At 36.9% G+C, this 23,385-nt stretch overlaps 1 protein-coding gene across 1 annotated transcript in view; it reads right to left on the bottom strand.

Moving 5' to 3' along the window:
* The window catches only part of LRRC9 (leucine rich repeat containing 9), a 111,925-nt gene that overhangs the window by 69,447 nt on the left and 19,093 nt on the right, over positions 1-23,385 (bottom strand). The window contains exons 8-13 of the mRNA XM_077768894.1: positions 20,787-20,942; positions 17,776-17,972; positions 16,724-16,855; positions 11,123-11,299; positions 9,899-10,016; positions 1,125-1,254 (exon numbers count right to left, since the gene is read on the bottom strand). Coding sequence (XP_077625020.1) covers positions 1,125-1,254; positions 9,899-10,016; positions 11,123-11,299; positions 16,724-16,855; positions 17,776-17,972; positions 20,787-20,942 — 910 coding nt within the window. The remainder of the gene's footprint in view (positions 1-1,124; positions 1,255-9,898; positions 10,017-11,122; positions 11,300-16,723; positions 16,856-17,775; positions 17,973-20,786; positions 20,943-23,385) is intronic.

The raw sequence follows: 23,385 nt of genomic DNA, 5'->3' as shown, positions 1-23,385 counted from the left end.
CTGATCATTTGAATAAAGTACCAAAAGTTTATCTTCTGTGAGGCAATTTATAAAGAAATCTATACCCTACACAGTTTGTCTTTAGCCAGTTTTAAATTTACAACCAGCTTTTCTTATCTTCTCTTAAAATGATTAAGGACACATAAGGCATGCCTTCCCAAGTGCTTGGTATAATGATTACTGCATAATTTTTTTTTAATTTTTTTTTTAATGTTTTTATTTATTTCTAGGAGAGAGAGAGAGACAGCGTGAGCAGGGGAGGGTCAGAGAGAGAGGGAGTCATAGACTGAAACAGGCTCCAGGCTCTGAGCTGGCAGTCAGCACAGAGCCTGACGCGGGGCTCGAACCCACGAACCGCGAGATCATGACCTAAGTGAAAGTCGGACGCTTAACCGACTAAGCCACCCAGGCGCCCCATACTGCATAATTGCGCCAAGTTCTCTTTTCTCTTTCCTGTGAATTTGGGGTGGTGTGTATGTGTGTGTAAAACACAGATATATTGAGTTTATTTTTAGGATGCAAATTAATGAACAAAAGCAGACAGAGAGGAGCTAAGTTGGCCATGCAGTAGGAAGACCCTAGGCTCAGGTTGGCCCTTGAATGAACAAAACCAGACTGTGAAAAGTGCCTGTTTCATATAAACTGGAATAAATATGAGTAACAGGGGCGCCTGGAGGGCCCAGTCGGTTAAGCCTCCGACTTCGGCTCAGGTCATGATCTCAAGGTTTGTGGATTTGAGCCCTGCATCAGGCTCTGTGCTAACAGCTAGTCCAGAGCCTGGAGCCTATCTTCAGATTCTGTGTCTCCCTTTCTCTCTGACCCTTCCCTGCTCACTGTCTCTCTCTCTTCCAAAAATAAATAAAACATTAAAAAGTTTTAAAAATATATATGAGTAACAAACGAGTCCCATCCTATTGATGTTGACACAATAATCACTAAGTATTTGTTCACAAGTTGTGAAGTTACAGATCAGAAAGTCATATATCACTACACTGGTAAATACTAAATAAAATAGTTTCTGGAAAACCTTCCTGATTGATAAAGCCACGTATTAAAAATATCATGAAAGTAATTAACAAAGACTTAGAACTAAAAAGTTCAGAAATACTGTATATTTGTATTACCATGCCTGAAGAGCTCATGCTCGGGAGAGTTCTTCTCATCTTTGAACATTTGCTGTAGAAATTCAATTCTGGGACACTCACACATAGTTAGGCTGTTAGCAAGAATAACAGCTTCTTTTCTGAGAGGCGACTGCAAAGAAAAAACAAAGTCTGAGTATTTTTATAAAACTGACAATACTTCAGCTTCAGTACAGATGGTTTATTAGTTTATGTTTATGTGTCTGGGCAAAAAAAAAAAAAGGCTAGATTCACTGAAAAGTAGTAGATAAACTTCAGGTGCAACTTCATTCTGTAAGGCCATTTATATAATATGCTTTAAATTTATATGCAAATAGGTTTATGAAAAGTGATATAGAATATTTGTTCCTGTAAAAGCAGCTAGAGTCAAGATTGACAACACTGTGTGGCACAGGAGCTATAATTTTACACATTTTCAATGATACTCCACTAGTAATCAGGTAAATTCCAAAAAAGAAACTCCTGTGGGATATTATATCAGTGAAGGTTCTTACTTATATGTGATATGTAGATAAACACAGATATACAGATAAAGATTTGGTATAAATAGTGTTCTTGGTTTAATAATCTACACATCTTTCCAGATACATCTCATTGTGCTAATGCATAGAAATCTTAGTTTGCATTGGGACTAGATTTATTTCTTGAAAATGTTTTAGCAGAAATACAGTAATACAGGGGTGCCCTGGGTGGCTAAGTTGGTTAAGCGTCCGACTTCAGCTCAGGTTGTGATCTCACAGTTCCTGAGTTTGAGCACTGGATCAGGCTCTGTGCTGACAGTGCAGAGCCTGCTTGGGAGTCTTGCTCTCACCTCTCTCTCTGCCCCTCCCTGCTCATGCTTTCACTCTCTCTCTCAAAATAAACTCTAAAACTAAAAAAAAAAAAAAATAGAAATACAGTAAAATTCATATTACTTGCTATGAAAGCTCTGAAAAACAAACAAAATCCCTACTTTTAGTAGTAGAAAACCTAGAGCCAAGAGAGATTATATAATCTCTCCAAGGACAGAAGTAGAAGTTAGCAAAGTCTTACTTTGAACTCAGGTCTGCTTCTCCATATGTTTTCTATAAATGCTGAATTGCTTATTTATTTTTTCTTATTAAAAGCTGTTACCAAAGAGGTTTTTAATTTTTTTAATGTTTATTTATTTCTGAGGGGGGGGGGACAAGCTCAGCTGTTAGGACAGAGCCCAAGGCAAGGCTTGAACTCACGACTGCGAGATCATGACCTGAGCTGAAGTTGGATGCTCAACTGACAGAGCCACCCAGGCATGCTCCCCACCCCCCACCAAAGAGATTTTTAAAAAATAAATACTAAAAAGTTGCTCATGTTACTATAAATTCCACATCCCAGTAAATATAACCTTCTCAGATTTCCAATGAACATCACTAACTATTCGTTAGATACAAGCTATGTTCATGACATTGTGCAGCTATAGCATAGTCTTGGCCCTCAAGTAAGAGAGGGAAGATAGTGAAGACAGCACAGGCAGTAATCTCTCTGACATTGCCTATAGCAACATTTTTCTAGGTATGTCTCCTAGGCAAGGGAAATAGAAACAAAAATAAACTGTTGGGACTACATCAAAAGAACAAGTTTCTGCACAGTAAAGGGAACAATCAACTACTAAATGAGAGAAGATATTTGCAAATGATTTACCCAATAAAGAGTTAGTATCCAGAATATATATAGTATTTATAAAACTCAATACCCAAAAGCAATAATCCAATTAAAAAATGGGCAGAAGGCATGAACAGATGTTTCTCCAAAAAAGATCTACAGATGGCCAACAGACTCATAAATTGATGCTCAACATCATTCATCATCAGGGAGATGCAAATGAAAACTACAATGAGAGATCAACTCACACTTGTCAGAAAGGCTAAAATCAACAATACAAGAAACAAGTGTTGGGAAGGGTGTGGAGAAAAAGGAACCCTCTTGCACTGTTGGTGGGAACGCACTCTGGGGCAGCCACTGTGGAAAACCGTATGGAGGTTCCTCAAAGTGTTAAAAATAGAACTACCCTACAGTCCAGTAATCACACTACTGGATATTTGCACACACAAAATAAAAACACTAATTCAAAATGATTCTTGAACCCCCAAGTTTATGCAGGATTATTTACAATAGCTAAACTATGGAAGCAGTCCAAGGGTGCCCCCATAGATGAATGGACAAAGTATAAGTATATATGCACAGTGGAATAAAAGATAATAAAATCTTGCCACTTGTGCCATGGATGGATCTAGAGAGTATAATGCTAAGTGAAATAAATCAGTCAGAGGGGAAGACAAATATCCTATGATTTCACTCATATGTGGAATTTAAGAAACAAAATAAACAAGCAAAGGAAAAAGAGAGAGAGAAATTAAGAAACAGACTGTTAACTGAGAACAAACTGATAGCTATCAGAAGGAAGGTAGGTGGGAGAATGGGGAATTAGCAAACAGGGATTAAAGAGTAAATTTATGGTTAAAAATTATTTTAAAAGTAAATAGATAACAAAAAATAGAATCAGAAAATGTAAAAAAAAAAAAAAGAAAGAAAAAAAGAAAAAGGGGGGAAGATGGAAACTATACCCAGTAATTAAAAATACCATCACATGGTGCCTGGGTGGCTCAACCAGTTAAGTGTCCAACTCATGATTTTAGCTCAGGTTATCATCTCACATGATCCCGTGAGAGCCATTTCTGTGTCGGGCTCCACGCTGAGCATGGAGCTGCTTGGGATTTGCTCTCTCCCTCGCCCTCTGCCCCTACCCTGCTCGTGCTTGTGTACTCTTTTTCTCTCTCTCAGCATAAATAAATAAACATTAAAAAATACAAACCGTCACAAGATGTGTCGTATCAGATCTTTTTTTTTTTTAATTTTTATTTATTTCTNTAAGTGAAAGTCGGACGTTTAACTGACTAAGCCACCCAGGCGCCCCATCAGATCTTTTTTAAATGGAACGTTTTTAAGAACCATCTTTGTAGAGGTTAGGGATCATTGCTAGGCTTTGAAGATTAGACATAATTCCAATAATCAGGAATGTTAAGGGAAAGTCTTTTGAAGAGGAGAAAGCATATGAACTTATATAAACAGGTGTGATTGTTATCTATCCATCTATTCAACTATCCATCATTCATTCAACAGATTTCCACTAAGAACCTCTAAAGAAAGTCCCTGTCCTCAAAGTCTTGTAGAGAGTTGCACACCACGATTGCTGTGGAGATCTTTCTGCTACTCCACAGATCGATTTCCTGGATGTTCCAGACCTACCCTCAGTACAGTTGTGTTTGAGGGATGAGAAAAGCCAGGGTCCCCCCCTTCTCTGCCATCTTAACTCCTCCTCATTGTATTTCAATATAACAAATGTGTTACAATAACATTCTCAGCTGCCACTGATTGCTACTTAACCAGCTTCCACTAACTGGCTCACAGGATTAAGTAGTATCTTCCATCCTTTCTAAACCCCACAGTATGGTGACAATTCAAGGATAAGAGGGTACTTAAAAAATATTGATGTTCTAGCATTGGGAATATAGTCAATAATACTGTTAGTAACATTGTATGGTGACAGATAGTGATTGTACTTATTCTAGTGAACACTAAGTAATGTAAAGAATTGTTGAATCACTATGTTGTACACCAGAAACTACTATAACACTGTATGTCAACTATACTTCAATAATAAAAATTTTTAAAAATGATGATGGGGCGCCTAGGTGGCTTAGTCGGTTAAGCGTCCGACTTTCGCTTAGGTCATGATCTCGCGGTTCGTGGGTTCGCGCCCCGCGTCGGGCTCTGTGCTGACAGCCAGCTCAGAGCCTGGAGCCTGTTTCAGTCTGTGACTCCCTCTCTCTCTGACCCTCCCCTGCTCATGCTGTCTCTGTCTCTGTCTCTCTCTCTCTCTCCTAGAAAAAAAAAAAAAAAACATTAAAAAAAATGATGTACTTCTGTTTCATCCAGCTGTGTTGTATGCTTATAAAAAGTCAGTTAATTTATTACTGAATTTTTTGGTACCAGTTTATTTGTTATTGAAATTATACACATGTGGGGCGCCTGGGTGGCTTAGTCGGTTGAGCGTCCGACTTTCGCTTGGGTCATGATCTCACGGTTCGTGGGTTCAAGCCCCGCGTCAGGCTCTGTGCTGACTGCCAGCTCAGAGCCTGGAGCCTGTTTCAGTCTGTGACTCCCTCTCTCTCTGACCCTCCCCTGCTCACGCTGTCTCTCTCTCTCCTAGAAATTAAAAAAAAAAAAAAATTATACACATGAAATAAAACAATGAAACATGAGAAAGAATGAGTTTTTTCTATGAAAACTAAGTGGAAAGTGCTGGTAAGATTCTGTAGAGACTAATCATTAAAAGCTTCTGTTACAGCTTGTATAGACGAGGCAAATACAAAAGTTTGGTGGTGGCAGAGGGGATTATACAAACTAAAACTAGATTGATTTTTGCACTCAAGTTCATGCTCAACTTTAAAGAAACTGAAACTAATATGTAATATGGTTATGGCCTGATGTAAGAAATATCATTGGGAATTTCAACCTCACGTTCAAAGGCTTTGGCCCCATGTAAAAAGATAGATGAATGAAATGTAAGTTTATATGTTTTAAGTTTGCTAAAGGAGTGCTCGCTTCAGCAGCATACATATTAAGTTTGATAAAGTGTTCCTTAAGTAAATAATTTATATAAAGTTCTCCATTTTTTTAAAGTTTTATTTATTTAAGTGAACTCTACACCGAATGCGGGGCTCAAACTCACAATCCCGAAATCAAGAGTCGCTGCTCTTCCAACTGAACCACCTGGGCACCCTAGTTCTCCATTTTAGTGGATTTTCTGATAAACTTGTAAACTAGGTAAGAGGGCTCCTACTATTTGAGAACTCAGGAAAGGCTTTGCAAAGGAGGAAGTCCTTGAGCCTAGACTCGAAGGGTAAGTTTGCCAAAAGGAAAAAGTAGGGAAAGAGCATTTCATCAAAAGGAGGCATGGCACTGAGGTATATTTAGGAGAATCACAAAGAAAATACATACTTCATTTGGAATATTTGTTGTATTTGGTAATAGGGAGTTTGGTTGAAGCTAGATTTTGAGGGATTTGGACTTCATTATCATGAGTAATGGGAAGCTACTGAAGGATTTTCATCATGAGAACAATGCAGTGTGTGCTATGAAAATAATGTCTTAGGAAAGATTAATTTGTCTATCTTTTTAAAGGTGAAAAGAATAGAGGGAAGACCAAGGGCAGAGTTGCCTATTAGGAAACCATTGGCAAAGATTAGACGGAATGTTCTAAGTGGTGGCAGGCAGTAGAAACAAGGAGGGAAAGGAAGAATGCAAAGTGATATGGTAAAGGAAGAGTCACTACAAATGGTAAATGATTAGATAGAGGGATGATGAAAAAGGGAGAGGTCAGGCAGAATTTCAAAGCTTTGAACCTGGTCAGTGAAGAGAATGACAGCATTGTTGGTAGAAATAAGAGAAGAAAGCAGGGAGAGAGTTGCTTATGGGCAAAAGATTAAAGGCTGGTTTTAGACATACTGTATAAGGAGATAAAACAGATTAATTATGTAGGGATGGCAGCTGTGGGTGTCAGAGCAGAGAGCAGGAGGCGGGCTGGCTGAGGACGTACACTTTGGAGAAAACCAAAGTGGAATAAATGATATTCCTTAAGTCTATTGACCAAGTCCTTGGGCATCAAAGAGAGTGTCCTATCCTATCTTCCCTTCCTGCCAGCCAGACTCTGCCTTACAAAGTCACTGCCAACCTAAGCCAAAGCTGTCTTCTCAACTGCTTACACAGCTCATGTTTTTAATCTTATCCCATCTTAAACGATGCAGTGCATAAACATTTATCTTTATTTCCTGTGTGCACATAATAGCATAAAAATATAGTTTATTAGCTCTACATGTTACACAATGATTTTTCTAGCCAATTAGACTTCGCCATTCCTAAGATTTTAACAATGAGAGTAATTGATAGTGTGTGGAGAAGAAAGAGATTATTAAACCTTAATCTTGTGGTATTCTCATGTTTAGAGGGAAGAGGAAGAATTAAAAGAAAACAAAGACAGGACAGCCAGAAAAATAGAAGAATAACATTAGTGTAATATCATGGATGCCAAAGGGGAGTTTCAAAATGGAAAGAGCAATCAATATTATCAAATACTTCACAGAATAGTGGTAAATCTTATTTTAAAATTTTCTATGAAATCATGATATTTATCTTTCTCTGATTGACTTATTGCACTCAGCATAATACTCTCTAGCTCCATCCACCTCACTGCAAATGGCAAAATTATGTTCTTTTTTATGGCTGAGTACTAGGAGCTAGAAAGTATTAAGCTGTGTGCAATAAGTCAGTCAGAGAAAGGCAAATGCCATAAGATTTCACTCTAGGGGCGCCTGGGTGGCTTAGTCGGTTAAGCGTCCGACTTTCGCTTAGGTCATGATCTCGCGGTTTGTGGGTTCGGGCCCCGCGTCGGGCTCTGTGCTGACTGCCAGCTCAGAGCCTGGAGCCTGTTTCAGTCTGTGACTCCCTCTCTCTCTGACCCTCCCCTGCTCATGCTGTCTCTCTCTCTCCTAGAAATAAATAAAAACATTAAAAAAAATTAAAAAATAAAAAATAAAAAAAAAAGATTTCACTCTAATATGGAATTTGTGAAACAAAACAAATGAGCATAGAGGGGGGAAAAAGAGAGGCAAACCAAGAAACAGACTCTTAACTATAAAGAATATACTGATGGTTACCAGAGGGGAGGTGGGTGGGGGGCTGGGTAAAGTCAGTGATGGAGATTAAGCAGTGCACTTGTGAGGAGCATGGGGAGCACGGGGGAAGTGTTGAATCACTCTTTTGTACTCCTGAAACTAATATGTATGGCAGCTGGAATTTAAATAAAAACTTAAAAAAAACCCAAAAACAAACAAACCAAAACAAACAAAAAAACCCCCAAAATTTTCTATGTGCCAGGAATTGGTCCAACAACTTTCTGGGTAAATTTTGATAATACATTCTATTTAATCTAATATATCTGATATATTATCATTTCAATATGTAATCAGTATAAGAAATTATAATCTCTTTTCTATACCAAGTGTTTAAAAACTGGTATTTATTTAAAATTTTTAGCACATCTCAATTCTGACTTGTCACAAATGCTCAGCGGTCACATGTGGGTGGTGGCTCCCACACTGGATAGCTGGCTATTGAAGGATTAGATACCGCATCTCCTAAAGGAGAGGCGGGAGATAAGGCCCTAGCACAGCTTCAGGCAAGCAGGAAACACACAGAAATGTGAGCCTCATCTGTCTACCCACCTTCAAGCTCATGATGGTTCATAGTTCTCTGGAATCACCCTGAACTCCACTCTACCTTTTAAAATCCTTTATCCCCCCCCCCCTTCTGTCTTCTCTTCCAGAAAGCACATGAGGGCACCTTCGCCATACCAGCCTGCTGAAGCCCATACCTCTGGCCTGCTGCCACAGCACCCCCTTAGAAATCCCCCGTCATCAGCTCCTACTCTCGTCAATCCATTCTCCACTGAGTGGCTGGAATGCTGTTTTAGTGGGTTTTTTTTTATTACAGTAAAAAGTATATGAAGTAAAACTACCATTTTAAAGTGTACAATTCATTGGCATGGAGTACATTTACAGTGTTGCGCAATCATCATCACTATTCATTTCCAGAAATTTTCAGCATCCCCGTAGAAGCCATTAAATAATGACTCCCTATCCTTCCATCCTCCTCATCCCCTGCTAACCTCTATTCTACTTTCTGTCTCTACCAATTTGCCTATTCTAGGTACCGCATATAAGTGGAATCACACAATAGTTGTCCATTTGTATTTTGCTTCTTTCACTTAGCATAATGCTTTCAAGGTTGAACCACATATCAAAATGTATCAGAATTTAAATCCTTTTTATGGCTGACTAATATGCCATTGTATGGCTATATCATATTTTCTTTATCCATTCATCTCTTGATGGGCATTTGGATTGTTTTGACTTTTTGGCTACTATGAGTAATGGTCTTATGAACATGAAGGCGCCAGTATCCAAGAACTTTTTAATGCATACCTCATTAAATGCTAACCACAACTCTGTGAAGTAGATATTATTACCTTCATTTTATAGAGAGGAAGAAACAGGCAAAGAGAGGTGGAGTCACATAGCTGCTGAGTAGGAAAGCCAGGATTTAAATGCAGCAATATTATCATTTTTGTGTGTGCCATGATGTGAAAGGGGTGAGGAAGCACTGCTCTATAACAGGGCATTACAGCTGCCTCAGCAAGAGACTGGAAGCCAGAGAAAGGGTGACTGGATATGTGGGAGCTCAGAGTGACCAGGGAGCAAGGTGTAGACAAAGAGAAGTAGAGAATAAAGAGGCGGTGGCAGTTAAGAGAGAAAGAAAATCAGGATGACAACCAGAATGCATAGCAGTGTTCAGTGAATGGATTTTTTTTCAAGATGGAGAAGGCCTCAGTGTTTAAAACAGATTAGATAAACAGATTTCAAGATCATTAGCAAAAGGGTCACAGCATGAAAATAGGATACCCAGAAATATTAGTCTGGCAGATAAAGTAACTGATGGACTTACTGTGGTATAATCCAAAGAAGGAAGATGCTATACTTTCTAGCACCAAGCTTTCTGTGAAATAGCAGAAGTTTGCTATAAATATGGATAAAAGGATTGAGAATCAAGCCCTGTCTAACCAATGGCAGAGCTTTATTCATTAGGAAGAAAGCATTATTCTGAATGACATTTTATGCTACCTTGCTTGTTTCACTGTCTTTGAATCCTTTTTCAAGTATTTGTAGCAGATGCTTTTTCTTCACTGTAACTTCAGGATCAAAAACATAAAAAAGGCATTCCAGCATCTTTCGATAGCTCCTTAAGAATAATTGAGACAAAAAAAGTTTGAGAATTGATTTCAAAAGAGCTTAGCCATGGATNGCTTTTTCTTCACTGTAACTTCAGGATCAAAAACATAAAAAAGGCATTCCAGCATCTTTCGATAGCTCCTTAAGAATAATTGAGACAAAAAAAAGTTTGAGAATTGATTTCAAAAGAGCTTAGCCATAGACAAGACAATTATATATCCTGCCCTAGATTTTCCATTTACAGTGAATGTTCTAGTGTCATACTAAGACTCCAATCCCCCTCAGTCTCAAAAAGAGCCCCAGGGATGCCTGAGTGGCTCAGTTGGTTGAGCATCTGACTTTGGCTCAGGTCATGATCTCAAGGTTTGTGGGTTCGAGTCTTGCCTCGGCTCTGTGCCAACAGTGAGGAGCATGCTTAGGATTTTCCCTCTCTGCCCCTTACCTGTTTGCCCTTTCTCTGTCTCTTTTGAAATGGATAAATAAAAACTTAAAAAAGAAGAAAAGCTCCAGTGTGGGTAAACTATGATGCCATCAGGGAGATGCATGAAAAGGAAATATTTACTAACAAGTTATATTTTCAGTATTGTAAACTTTTTAAAAAAATGTTCATTTGGGGCGCCTGGGTGGCTGAGTTGGTTAAGCGTCCGACTTTCGCTTAGGTCATGATCTCGTGGTTCGTGGGTTTGAGCCCCGCGTCGGGCTCTGTGCTGACTGCCAGCTCAGAGCCTGGAGCCTGTTTCAGTCTGTGACTCCCTCTCTCTCTGACCCTCCCCTGCTCACGCTGTCTCTCTCTCTCTCTCCTAGAAATAAAAAATTAAAAAAAAAAAAGTTTAAAAAAAAATGTTCATTTATTTTTGAGAGAGAGAAAGAGCATGTGAGCAGGGGAGGGGCAGAGAGAGAGAGGGAGAGAGAGAATCCCAAACAGGCTCCAAGCTGTTAGTGCAAAGCCTCACACGGGGCTCAAACCCACAATCTGTGAGATCATGACCTCAGCCGAAGTTGGACGCCTGACCAAGACACCCAGGCCCTCCAGTAAACTTTTAAAACAGAATGACTCTTTTGCAAAATAAAATCAGGCTTCTGTAAAAATGTTCCTTATGGAATTTAACTTCTTACTCTGAATCATGCATATCGTCATTGTGAAGAAACTTCTGGAATTTCTCTTCAAATTTTAGTCTCAGAATACAGTTGTTAACTTTGATAATACGTTTTACTTTCAATCCAGTAATACCATATGGCCTGAAGTCCCAGGTACAAAAACGTGAAAGAATTAGTTCATAGCAGGAGTTAAACCTGTATGGGAACACAGAATATATACAAAGAAAAGAACACATTGTCCTTAAAATGTTCAAGAACACAAAGTTACATATGATAAAAGTTATAGCCCATATTTTATATGTTTTTGCTTAAAGATACATTGTCATATCATAGCTCTGCCTTGGTTCAAACTGGGTACCCTTAATAAAAGAGATGTTAAACTTTGAAACATAAAAGTAAGAGTTGTTTTTATTAATTAGATGTGTGTTTCGACTAAAAGGTGAGTTTCTTGAGTACTCCTCCATTTCTGAAACATTTTCTTTTTTGGCTTCAGTGAAACTATATGTTTTTGGCTTTCTTCTTATTGGCTGCTCCTTCATGGTTTTCTTTACTGACTCTTTTTCCTCTGGCAGATTTCTAAATGTTGGATTGCACCAGGAATCAGTCTTGGGCTCTCCTTTTGTTTCCATGAATACTATCCCTAAGTGATTTCATCTAGTCCCTTGGTAATATATAGAAAAAATATATTTTATATATACTGATATATCCCAACATTTTACTTCCAGACTTTATCTCTACCCAATTTAGGTGGATATACCCCTACTTGAACATCCAACTGCTTAGTTGGTATGCTCACTTGCATATGGAATAAGTCTCTCAAACTTAATTCATCACTGCGTCTAAGCCTACTCTGCCTGAGTGTTTTCCATCTCAGTATATGGTACCAGAATCCAACTGGTAGCTTAAGTTGACATCCCAGGAATGAAACTTCCCTCCTCTCCATCTCATCAATATCCAATTCTTCGGCAAATCTGTTTGGCCCTACATCTAAAATATGCTGAATATAACCCTATGTCATCACCATCACTGTTATTACTCTTTTCCAAATCACCATTCTCTCTCATTTGGACTACTGCCAATAACTTCATAACTATAGGGAGCTAGAAGTGAAAGAGGCAGAATCTCTGCTCTCATGGAGCTTATATTATAAGGAATTGGCCAAAAAATAAACAATACATAAATAAAATCATTTCTAAACTGACAAGTGCTTTGAAGAAAGAGATGTTTGGGGTAAGCACTGGAGTGGGGGCTACTTAGTATAGGTCTTGGGTAACATCTTTCAGGGAAGATATTTGAGTGAAGAAATGAAGGAGAAAAGGGGGCCAGCTTTGTGAAGATCTCAAGAAAATGTACTAGCAGTGCTCATCTGCTCTCTACTGCCCTCACTGGGCCATGCCCTATCTTACAGTAGCACAGAAGTTGTACTAAGATGAGATTTTAAAATGGATCAATTTGAGGGCACCTGGGTGGCTCAGTAGGTTAAGCGTCCTATTTCAGCTCAGGTCATGATCTCATGGTTTGTGGATTCCAGCCCCGTGTTGGATTCAGTGCTGACGGCTCAGAGCCTGGAGCCTATTTCAGATTCTGTGTCTCCCCCTCTCTCTGCCACTCCCCTGATCATGCTCTGCCGCTGTTCCTCTCAAGAATAAATAAACATAGAAAAAAATAATAATAATGAAAAATAAAATGGATCAATTTGAAAAGGAAGCTAAGTGATCCTATATCAGACACATTTACCTGTAATGAGATGTCTGGTCCTCAGTGGTATATCATATCAACCAAGGTCTGAGCATGGGTGTAGGCTGATATTACAGAAGTGAGCTTCTTTGTGGGTGGTCTTTCCTTGGGATTAATCAGTCCAAGTCACTCCTATTTACTATGTCCTGGAACCATTGAAGCTCTCCTTACTACTTGCACTCTATTTACTGTTGTTGTTATTATTATTATACTCTGATAGAAAGTGTTGTAGGCATTTTATTTAGATAAGGTTTTGTCAAATAGTAACGAAGAGTAAGCAAGAATAGACAGAAGTGATAAATGGACGATACCTAGCTTCTAGTTCAGTTTCCAGGAATGCAAGAATGAGGAATGGCACAGAAAACTCCATGAAGTGGAATCCTTTCATAGAGCTTTTCTCTGCCTGGAGATTCAGTAGGTGAGCCTTCCTCACATAGAATTCCTAGAACCCTGGAGACTGAGAACCCCTGTGCTAATAGGACATGGACTCTGTGCTACCCGGGATTAGTGAAGTAAAGCCATTCATTCAGTCACCTGGTCAAGCTGGCGGTGAGAAGGCATCATTGACAGAGTGCTGGGATACTGCTGCTGGAGGAGGGAGAACCAAACCTACACTGACCGGAAGTACTGTGACTCTCCGTATTATCAGTTCCTTCTCACAGCATTGTTGGTAACGTGCCACATGCACTGAGGAGCGTCTCATTACTGGCCTGAGATATATGCCTTCTATTCTGAACCTGAAATAATAACTGTAGGAACTTATATAGAATAATATCTAAATCTCCTATACCTCTCCTGCAAGGGGTCCCAAATGTCTAAGGGCAAAATTCAAAGTACCAGCTTGCAGTGCACTTTAATGATCAGGCCCTTGTCATGTGGAAATACTGGTAGTTCTCCAAATGTATTTTACCAGTTCCATACCTTTTTACTACATGCTGTTTCCTCTGCCTAGGAAGTCCTTCCCCTAATTCTGTGTATACTTAATTTCTATCTGTCCCTCAAAATTCAGATCAAAGTATCTCCCTCAGATGTCCCCACTTCCAGAAAACTTTCTCTACATCTCCATTCTTGTTTGAATGTCATTCTTCTCCAGACCAACAATTATCCCAGAATTTAGTACCTCTTCATTACCATAGTCTCTCACACCAGACGGCAGCCTGGATGAGAGCAGAAACTATAGCTTTTACCCCTAGCACCTAGAATAGAATCTGGCCCATAGTAGAAACTCAGTGGATGGATGCTGAGCAAGTGAACACAATAGAAAAGATTCAAAGATGTATACAAATGCAGTCTCTATATAGACTTCACTGAGTTTATAAACAAATGGAGCAGAAAAGTAATGGGGTAAGGATAGGCAAAATTATAGCAGAGTAGAGATACAACTCAGTGCTGTGAAGATTCAAAAAGAATAATAATGACTCATCTAATAAAGATGACAAAGATATCCCTCCCAAAAGATGGCTCTTGATGTTGGCCTTGAAGATAAAGTAAGTTTTGACAGACAATGATAGAGAGTGAGGGCAAGGGTGCAAAGCATTCTGGGTGAAGGGAGCAGAACAGACGAAACCACTTTTGTGGTGGTGCACCAGGTATGTCCCAAGAGCAGTGAGGCACAGTTTGGCTGCCTCTGGAGGCATTTGAAAAGAAGTGGGATGGTTAGAAGACCATTCAGTGAAGACCATTGAATATTGGGGTGAAGGGTGTGAATATCATTTTGAAGGTAACAGATTGCTACAAAAGGCATTTATTTTGTTTTAAGCAGTGCTCTCTGGAGGAGGTGTGCGAGCAGGAACCACAGAGGAAATCATTTAGTCATGCTTACTGATTGATTAGCAAATACCAAATGCCTATTACATGCAGACACTACTACACTCAATGTGGGGCTTGAACTCATGACCTCAAGAACATGAGTCACACACTCTACTGACTGAGCCAGCCAGGTACCGCAGGAGCTATTTCTTAACATCCATTAAAAAAAAAAATCACAGCGTAGGTGGCTAAGTTTGTAAAAAACAATCCTTCAAATATTGTCAACATAGATTTGATTTTCTTCTTAAAATGGATCAAGGTTGTTACTATTAAAATCAAGTAAACAATTGTTAATTCTTATCAAAACCCATCAAGATAATTTACTACCAGGTTGACATAGTTACCTAATGTCTTTTTAGTCATCTTGCTTTTATGTATTTTTCTCTAAAATCTACTTGTTTTGTAAAGAGCCTACTCTGCAATAAGTTAAAAAAAAAACAGAAATAATAATAAATAAATCTGTTTAGGTTGAGCAAATATAAATGAAAGACTGAAAAATTATTCATGCATCCTGCATGAATTCAATTTTTGTACTTGAAAAATCAAGGCCTTTATTTGTTTATATGGGAAGTGGGATGAATCCCCTTTCTATCTCTGTACATAAAAATCACGTATTGTGGTTAAGTGAATAGTAGTAATTGCTGGGCAATGGATGTACTGATACAAAAGAAAACATTTTAAAAGGTCTATTTCTCACTTGGGCAGAACTTCTCACACTTTTCTACCAAAGTACCCCCAAGGCCCTTAAGAAATTCTTACTCACAGAGCCACATCCTATAAATCAGGGGTATTGGCTTAAAATAATCGGTAACAATCACATATTTTTCTTTATAAAAAAGTGAATGCAAATTCTGAATTTTACTCCATAAAAGTCAGTGTTTGTTTCAACACTGACTGCCAGTAAAATCCTCTGGGATGATGTAACAAGTCCATTCATTATCTTTACGTGCTTCCTGCTTCCTCTCCACACACCCGAATTTGCAGTACGCTTCTAGGGTTCTATGGCAAGCTTTGGCTTGTTCATGGGCTCCCCAGTTTTGAGGAAATGATTACAGAAATGTGAAAGTTATAATTCGTGGTATTGTCTGCTGCAAACCTTCTTTCTTTTCCTTCTTTCCTCCTCCCGTCCTTCCTTCCTTCCATCTATCCTTCCTCCCTTTAGAATCCTTTATCTGGTTATACTCTCAGGTTGAGGCAACACAACCATTTCCTTGTTTGTACCAGGAGGCTTCAATTTTGAAGTGTGTATGTTTCCTGTTTCCTGCCTGTTTCTGGTGGTTCTCTCCATTTCTGTCTAAATGAACTTTTCCCCCAAATTCCTGGTTTTAAAGTGTATGCCTTATTTTAACTCACAGAGTCCATGTGCACCCTGACTCTAGCCAGCTCTAGACAACTGGTTTGACTTTGACTATGGACCCCCAGGAAATTTGCTGCTGCCAGTCCTGCTCCTGTAGTCCTTCTCTATTCTAGCTTCTCACACAATATTCAGAATCCAGGGCCAAGTCCAGTTGAGAAATGAATAATATAAACATTTATAAAATTAATACTTGGCCATACACTTGAAAAAATTATTCTGGGGCCGCCTGGGTGGCTCAGTCGGTTGAGTGTCCGACTTCGGCTCAGGTCATGATCTCACGGTTAGTGGGTTCGAGCCCCGCGTCGGGCTCTGTGCTGACAGCTGGCTCAGAGCCTGGAGCCTCATTCGGATTCTGTGTCTCCCTCTCTCGCTGACCCTCCCCTGATCACACTGTCTCTATATCTCAGAAATAAAAAAATTTTTAAAAATTAAAATTAAAAAAAAATTATTCTGGCTCTTGGGCTACAGGAAATTGGGTAAAGAGCAGTGAACTATGATTAGGATGTTCTCAAGGTCAGCTCATAGTAATTATGTAAACAGAAAATTGTATTGGTGGCAAAATAGGGTAACAGCCATTTTTCAGCGGGTGAACATTCTATACGAGATGTGTTTTGAAAATTAGACATTTTAAGATTTTATAAGTTGATATTTTAGCTGATGATCCTAAGCACCTAAAATCATTTTTAAGGCTGTGACTAACTTTCAAACAGACATACCAGTCATCAGATCGAGTGCCTTCTTCAAAGTGGATATTTCCCACAGTTTCCAACTCAGTTAACAACAATGGGATCAATAAGCCATGGCTTTTCTTCTTTTGTTTCACTTCAACACGATAAACGGCTTCAATCCTATTTAAGAAAAAAATAAAGTTATTAGAGAAACCTAAATATCACAACATTAAAATTAAAGTTAAAATAGATTTTTTTTAAAGCTGATATGAAAAATACAAGGCTTTTGTCAATGGATACAGAAAGGTCGGTGTTAACAGTTAAACCAAGTAAAAGACATTCTCTTTCTGGCAATAAAAACCACCTCAAATGATGTTAACTTCAGAATATGTGAAGGTTAGAAGGCTGTCCTGGCTCTGCCACTTATGGCTCTCAGATCTTCTTGTGCTGTAGGTTTTCAGTAAAATGGCAATATTAATAGTACCTACACCTGAAAAGGCTTTTTTTTTTTTTTGAGGATTACATGCAAAATACATATAAAACTCATAGCAAAGAATTTGGCACAGAGTAAGAAATAAGTGTTAGGAGGAGGAGGAGGAGGAGGTGTAATAGTAGTAGTAGTATTTACAGGGCAAACTAACTTTATCCATTTAATGCCCTAGTAAATAAATAATTCTTGGTACTTACTAAATCTTCTGCTTTACATTTCTAGTTGAAACTCAGCCAGAGTTTGTTTCTACAATTTCTAGCCAACTGTGTATGTGCTTTGCTCAGTCAGATCTATGTGGTGAGTTTCTCCATCAGTAGCAGCTCTAATATTTTTAGTTTGCCGACACTAGAGCAGTGATGTGACAAGAAAGCCACTAGGGGGAAGTCTGCTGTGCCTAATTAAGCATTGCCTCTGTAAAAAGCTATCTATGTCAGCTTTGAACCAATAACGTCTATCTCTACTGGGAATGGGACTAGAAACATAATTCCGTGTTTTACTTCATAATATAATTCTTTCTACCCCTGAGGAAGAGAACTGAGCTCAACTGATAGCCTCGAACATTCTGTCCCCTCAAGTTTCAAATTTGAACTAGACAATTCATAAAACGTACTCATCTAGTTTTTTGTTCCAGAATGTTACCCTTTCATTCAAGGCATTTAGTTTGGTCAGTATCTTCTGTTGAAGATTTGGCTCTTCTGTGGCAGTTTCGCACTTCTTTGAGTTTTCAAGTTCAGCTATTTTATTGTTATTGGATCTATCACTGCGCCCTTTGCCAGATGCCTTGTTTTCGGCAAGTTCCCGTTCCAGCTGTTGAAATCAGCGTGCCAGAGAGTGAAACATTTTAGTGGAATTATTAAATATATAGTTAATTTAAATTAACAAAAAAGAAATCTAGATAATAAATAGGCCAAACGCATAAAAAGATGCCAAATGTGTGATTACAACTTTGGTGCAAGTTTAGTCAGCCAATTTCTTTTGACCAAGAGACATTCTTAAATACTTCAAACACGGCAGTTCTTTTAATCAAAAATGGGAAGAGCAAAGAAATGGATTTTTAAATATTAGTGATGAGCTGGCTTCTATTAAAGCCAAAGTAAAATAATAACAAATGCTGGTTTTGGTATAAATAAAATATTTAAACTTCAAATTAATGTGACTTTTATCACACCTACTTTTCAATCTTTCAATTTTCTTTTAAGTACTTTGGTATTCTGGAAAAAAAAAACAACCACAGAAAATATATGAAACATGTATATCGAGATGAGTACTTTTGCTTTTACATCCATCTCCTATATATGGTTCAGCATAGCAATGTCTTTATTTAAATTTTGATATTTTGTTTTCTCTTGTCCATAATGGGCTTTTTTGGCATTCATCTGTATTTTTTAAAATATTACATTATACGTGATTTATTGTGATTACTGAGGTTTTTAGCAGTCAAATTTTGGGTCTGCAGTGAGTGCCTCACTGGCCTTGCCTTCATCCCAGCCTTGTAGGATTTCAAGATGAATTGGAGAGATTTTTATAAATAGAAATTTACTGATTATCTGTCCTCACCCCTATGATGGCTATATCCAGCTATTAAAAAACAAATCAAGCATATTTATAAAAATGTCTATCATTTATCTAATCTACAGGTATTATTTTTCACATTTGCAGGTTTTACTTGCTACATGCATTTGCACATAAAAACAGATATAAAATGATTTCCATATACTGGTTCATTTTTTTATCCAAAAATGAGTTTTGTTAATGTTTCACTTTAAGGATATCTACTATATTATTAATTAAAACCTGTTTATTTTAGAAAGAGTATTAAATATATTTAAAAGATTTGTTATTTTAAAATTTTAATTTACATCCAAGTTAGTTAGCACATAGTGCAACAATGATTTCAGGACTAGATTCCTTAATGCCTCTTATCCATTTAGCCCATCCCCCCTCCCACATCCCCTCCAGTATGTTTTGTCCCCCTCCCTGCTTTTATATTATTTTTGCTTCCCTTCCCTTATGTTCACCTGTTTTGTATCTTAAAGTCCTCATATGAGTGAAGTCATATGATATTTGTCTTTCTCTAATTTCGCTTAGCATAATACCCTCTAGTTCCATCCATGTAGTTGCAAATGGCAAGATTTCATTCTTTTTTTTTCTGTCATAGTTTTGGTTTCCATATAACACCCAAGGCTCATCCCAACAAGTGGATTTCATTCTTTTTGATTACCAAGTAATACTCCATTGTGTATATATATCACATCTTCTAAAAGACCTGGTTTTTAATGGCAGTATACTACTCTACCATAAGAATGAATAATTCTTCCTCTCTGGTTGAACAATTAGGTAAGCTTCCAATTTTTTGTTCTTATTAATAGTGTAGTGATAAACATCTTATGTATGTAAATATCTATCCAAATCCTTAGAACAGAGTGCTACCAGTAGGTTTACTGGCTCAAAAGCTACAAGCATTTTTAATTTTTAGGCTGTGAATACATATGACCCAAATTATATTTCATCGGTGGTACAGTAGTGTCACACTCATCTTCAGCAGCCTGAGTACTATCATGTGTTATACTCTGACAATTGTATAGATGAAAATGGTTGTTTGTTATCTTAATTCACACTGGGAAATTAATAAAGTTAAGCTCTTATTTCAAATATTAGTCATTTTAAAATTTCTTCTTTTGTAAAACAGAAGTTTAGTTACTTTGCTCAGTTCTTCTATTTGAATATTTGCTCCTTGTTTTATTTATGAATGTTTATACTAAGGGTGTCACGTTTGCCCATCCTGGTTTTTTTTAAAGATTTATTTTTAAGTAATCTCTACATTCAGTGTGGGGCTCGAACTCACAACCCCAAGATCAAGAGTCACAAACTCTACTAACTGAACCAGCCAGATGCCCCCATCATGTTTGCTGAAAACTGTTTACTTTTATCAATTATCCTTTTTAGTACCAAAGCATTTTACATTTATTTTTTGCAATCAAATCTACACTCTGTTCTTTTGTGATTTCTAGTATTTTTTTTTTATTTGGCAGGCTGAGACCAGTTAAACATATTCATCTATATATTCTTCAGTTGTTTTCATGTTTTTTCATTTTTAAATTTAATTCTATTTTTCCCCACTGGCATTTGTTTTTGGTAAAGTGTAAATTAAGAATCCAATTCCCATACTCCCAAATAGTTTATTTTTCTAACACCATTTGTAGAATAATTATATTTTCTTACCTTAAAAACACACATTAAGTTCTTATATGAAAAAAAGTTCCATTTTGAGGTTAATAATCCTTAATTTTTCAGAGCCTACTTTCGGTAAAGGAAATCCCATTTACTCTAAGTGAAAAAAGCACGCATAACGTAACTACCAAAGTACAGCGTGCTTTAAAGTTCTCTCCTTGTGTTAATACCTTAAAATATTATTAAAGGGGTATTTTAGCACTTTAGACCAAAAAATTAATTTTAAGCACAGCCTGAAATAAATTCTAATAGATTCTAATAGATTTCTATAACTTTTAGAATCATTATTTCTATATGTGTTTTACATACATATAATTTAAAAGTTAATGCTGTCTTATTGCCAGTTTTCTGAAGGTATGGCCACTAAAATTTTACAATATTGAATCTTACATTTTTTTTCACAAAGCTAAATAATTTTATTCTTTCCTCTGGCAATTTCTGTAACTTGAATTTTCGTTCATTCAATTTTTCAAGGTCTTCGTTAAGATGCCTCTGAACAGTTTTTATACGCATATTGTAATACATTATTTTTTTCATTACTGTGGTCTAAAAGTGAGAAAAAAAACAAAAGATCAGCTGAAGCAAAAAACATTATTAATTATTGCTAGCATTATGGGAGTGTGATGTGTTCTATATAACCACTGGAAAATTTTACATGCTCAATTACTCATAATGATGACAGCTGAAATGATAATGGCTATACAGAGTGCTATATTGAAACGTCATAAGCAAAGTACAAATTTCCAAAGATTTTCTTTGTGGATAATATTTTAAGTTGAGGCAAATTCATATTTATTTGGAGGATGACAACATAAAGTGCTTCCAGATAGAATTCAATTTACAAAATCTTATCATTTAGCTAATGAAGCATACTGCTAAAGCAAATAGCTCACCTGTGTTACTCCTTTTTGACTAACTTAGGGAAAAAATACATTGAAACGATTAAAAGTAAAGGTAACATTATTCAATTCATTTTGAAAAGCATGGGTAAGAAATAGAATTTGACTTTACCCCCAATTTTCTAAAAGGATGTTCTAAATAAACTTGTTTTAGATTGAGCAAATGACTAAATTTTCAATCTAATCCCATTACCTAGAATATCTTAATACCAGTGGATCATACAGTTACAATAAATATATAATAGATTAAATCTACTATTAAGAAATACACCAGCTAAATGGTGCTTACAAGTAATATTAGTCAAAAAGAACTATCTGAGGAGAAAATAAGCAAATCAGCTGCACTATTGTGACCTAGTTTTAACTGTTTACCTGAAATAATGAAGGCATTTCTTTTTATTAGTAAATCTGTACCTTAAATAATGTGGAAGACTTGTACACTGGTCTGGACATGTATTTTCGTAAATGCAGGCTCTTGTTATGTGATTTATTTGTTAGAAAGTGGGTAATCAAGATCCCAACAGAATTATTTGGCATAAAATATAGAACAGACACAGATATATGGCATGATGAACAGGCCAAAAGGATTCCCTTTCCCAACATATTACGAAGTTCTGAAATTGAAATCACTAAATTCCTCTGCAAAAAAGAAGGCATTAGTAACAGAGGACAGTTCAGAAAAAAACACGCTTGTAGGATAATGAGTAACAGATTAAAAATTCCTGATAAAGAAGAGTTTATTTTGGAAAGGCAGCTAAGTTAGAAGAAAAACCGTAATTTGGGAAATGGCAAATAGTGTTAATTTTGTGCCTATTTGGAGAAAATGGAAAATCCAATAAAGAATGCCTTCAGTCAGTGAAAAAATTTTCTATTGAATTCTTAAATCTAAAACAAGAGAATATGAGTAAAGACAGGACTGCTAAATAAAAAATAAGATTCCAAGTTAAATTTGAACTTCAGGTAAACAATAAATCATGTTTGAGTGTAAGTGAATAATTATAACTAAGGTTAATAAATATATATTAAAACATTATGTGTTGTTTACCCAAAATTCAAATCTAAGTTGGGAGTCCTTTAGGGGAGGGAGACAAAAAAATACTGCTTTTATTTTGTTTTTAATTTTATTTTTGAATAAGTAATATACTCATGTTTCAAAACCAAAATAATTGAAAAATACACAATGAAAAGTACTTCCCACACCTGCTTCCCATCTGCCCAGGTGCCCCACCTTCCACAGATAACTACTGATTTCAGTTTCTAGTGTATCCCTGTGCAGTTTCTTCTACTTTATTATTTTCATATTTTGTTTATTTTAATAGAGAGAGAAGGCATGAGGTGGGGAGGGGCAGAGAGAGAGGGAGAAAGAGAGAATCCCAGGCAGGCTCTGCTCTGTCATAGAGCTCAATACAGACTCAAATCCACAAACTGTGAGGTCATGACTAGAGCTGAAGTCAGACGCTAAGCAGCTGATGGAGCCACCCAGGTGCCCCATCTTCTACTTTATTTTTATATTTTATTAAGAAAATACTTATATCTGCATTTGGGAACATAAATTGTGATATTTTACTATTTCTGAACTTTTCAATGATCACTTAGCGTGTCATAACAATAAATAAGAGTTATCAATCAGGGTTTTTTTGTTTGAGAGATTACACAAAGATTTTGTAAAAATGGGGAAGACTGTGTTGTAAACTGTATGTAAATAGCAAATCAACTTTGTAGGCTTACTATATTCAAGTTGCTTTTTTGTGTTTGGATTTTGAAAATGTCAACTCATTGTCACTATTCCACCTTGGTGGAATTTCTTGCCTGTTACAGTTACAAAAAAGTGTTGTTGTTTTTTAAATAGTCTAACTACAATGCTAAATTCAGTTGCATGTTTGTACTAAGTTAAGATAAAATTTGTTCCACTTGTTTCTTTGATTACCAAAAAAAGAATGAAAAGTCATAGGCTCAACTGCAGTTTCATAGTGGTTATTTTTATAGTACTTAACAATTCAAATGTACTCTTATGCCTGTTAACTCGCAGGTTCCCTACAATAACATTTAGGACAGGGGCTATTTTTATCAGCACTATTTTAATAGTTCTG

The sequence above is a fragment of the Crocuta crocuta genome, unplaced genomic scaffold, assembly GCF_008692635.1.
Source record: "Crocuta crocuta isolate KB4526 unplaced genomic scaffold, BGI_CrCroc_1.0 scaffold10, whole genome shotgun sequence".
In the NCBI taxonomy this organism is placed as follows: Eukaryota; Metazoa; Chordata; class Mammalia; order Carnivora; family Hyaenidae; genus Crocuta; species Crocuta crocuta.
Note: the sequence above shows the minus strand (reverse complement) of the source record. Positions and strands in the feature narration are given on the sequence as shown.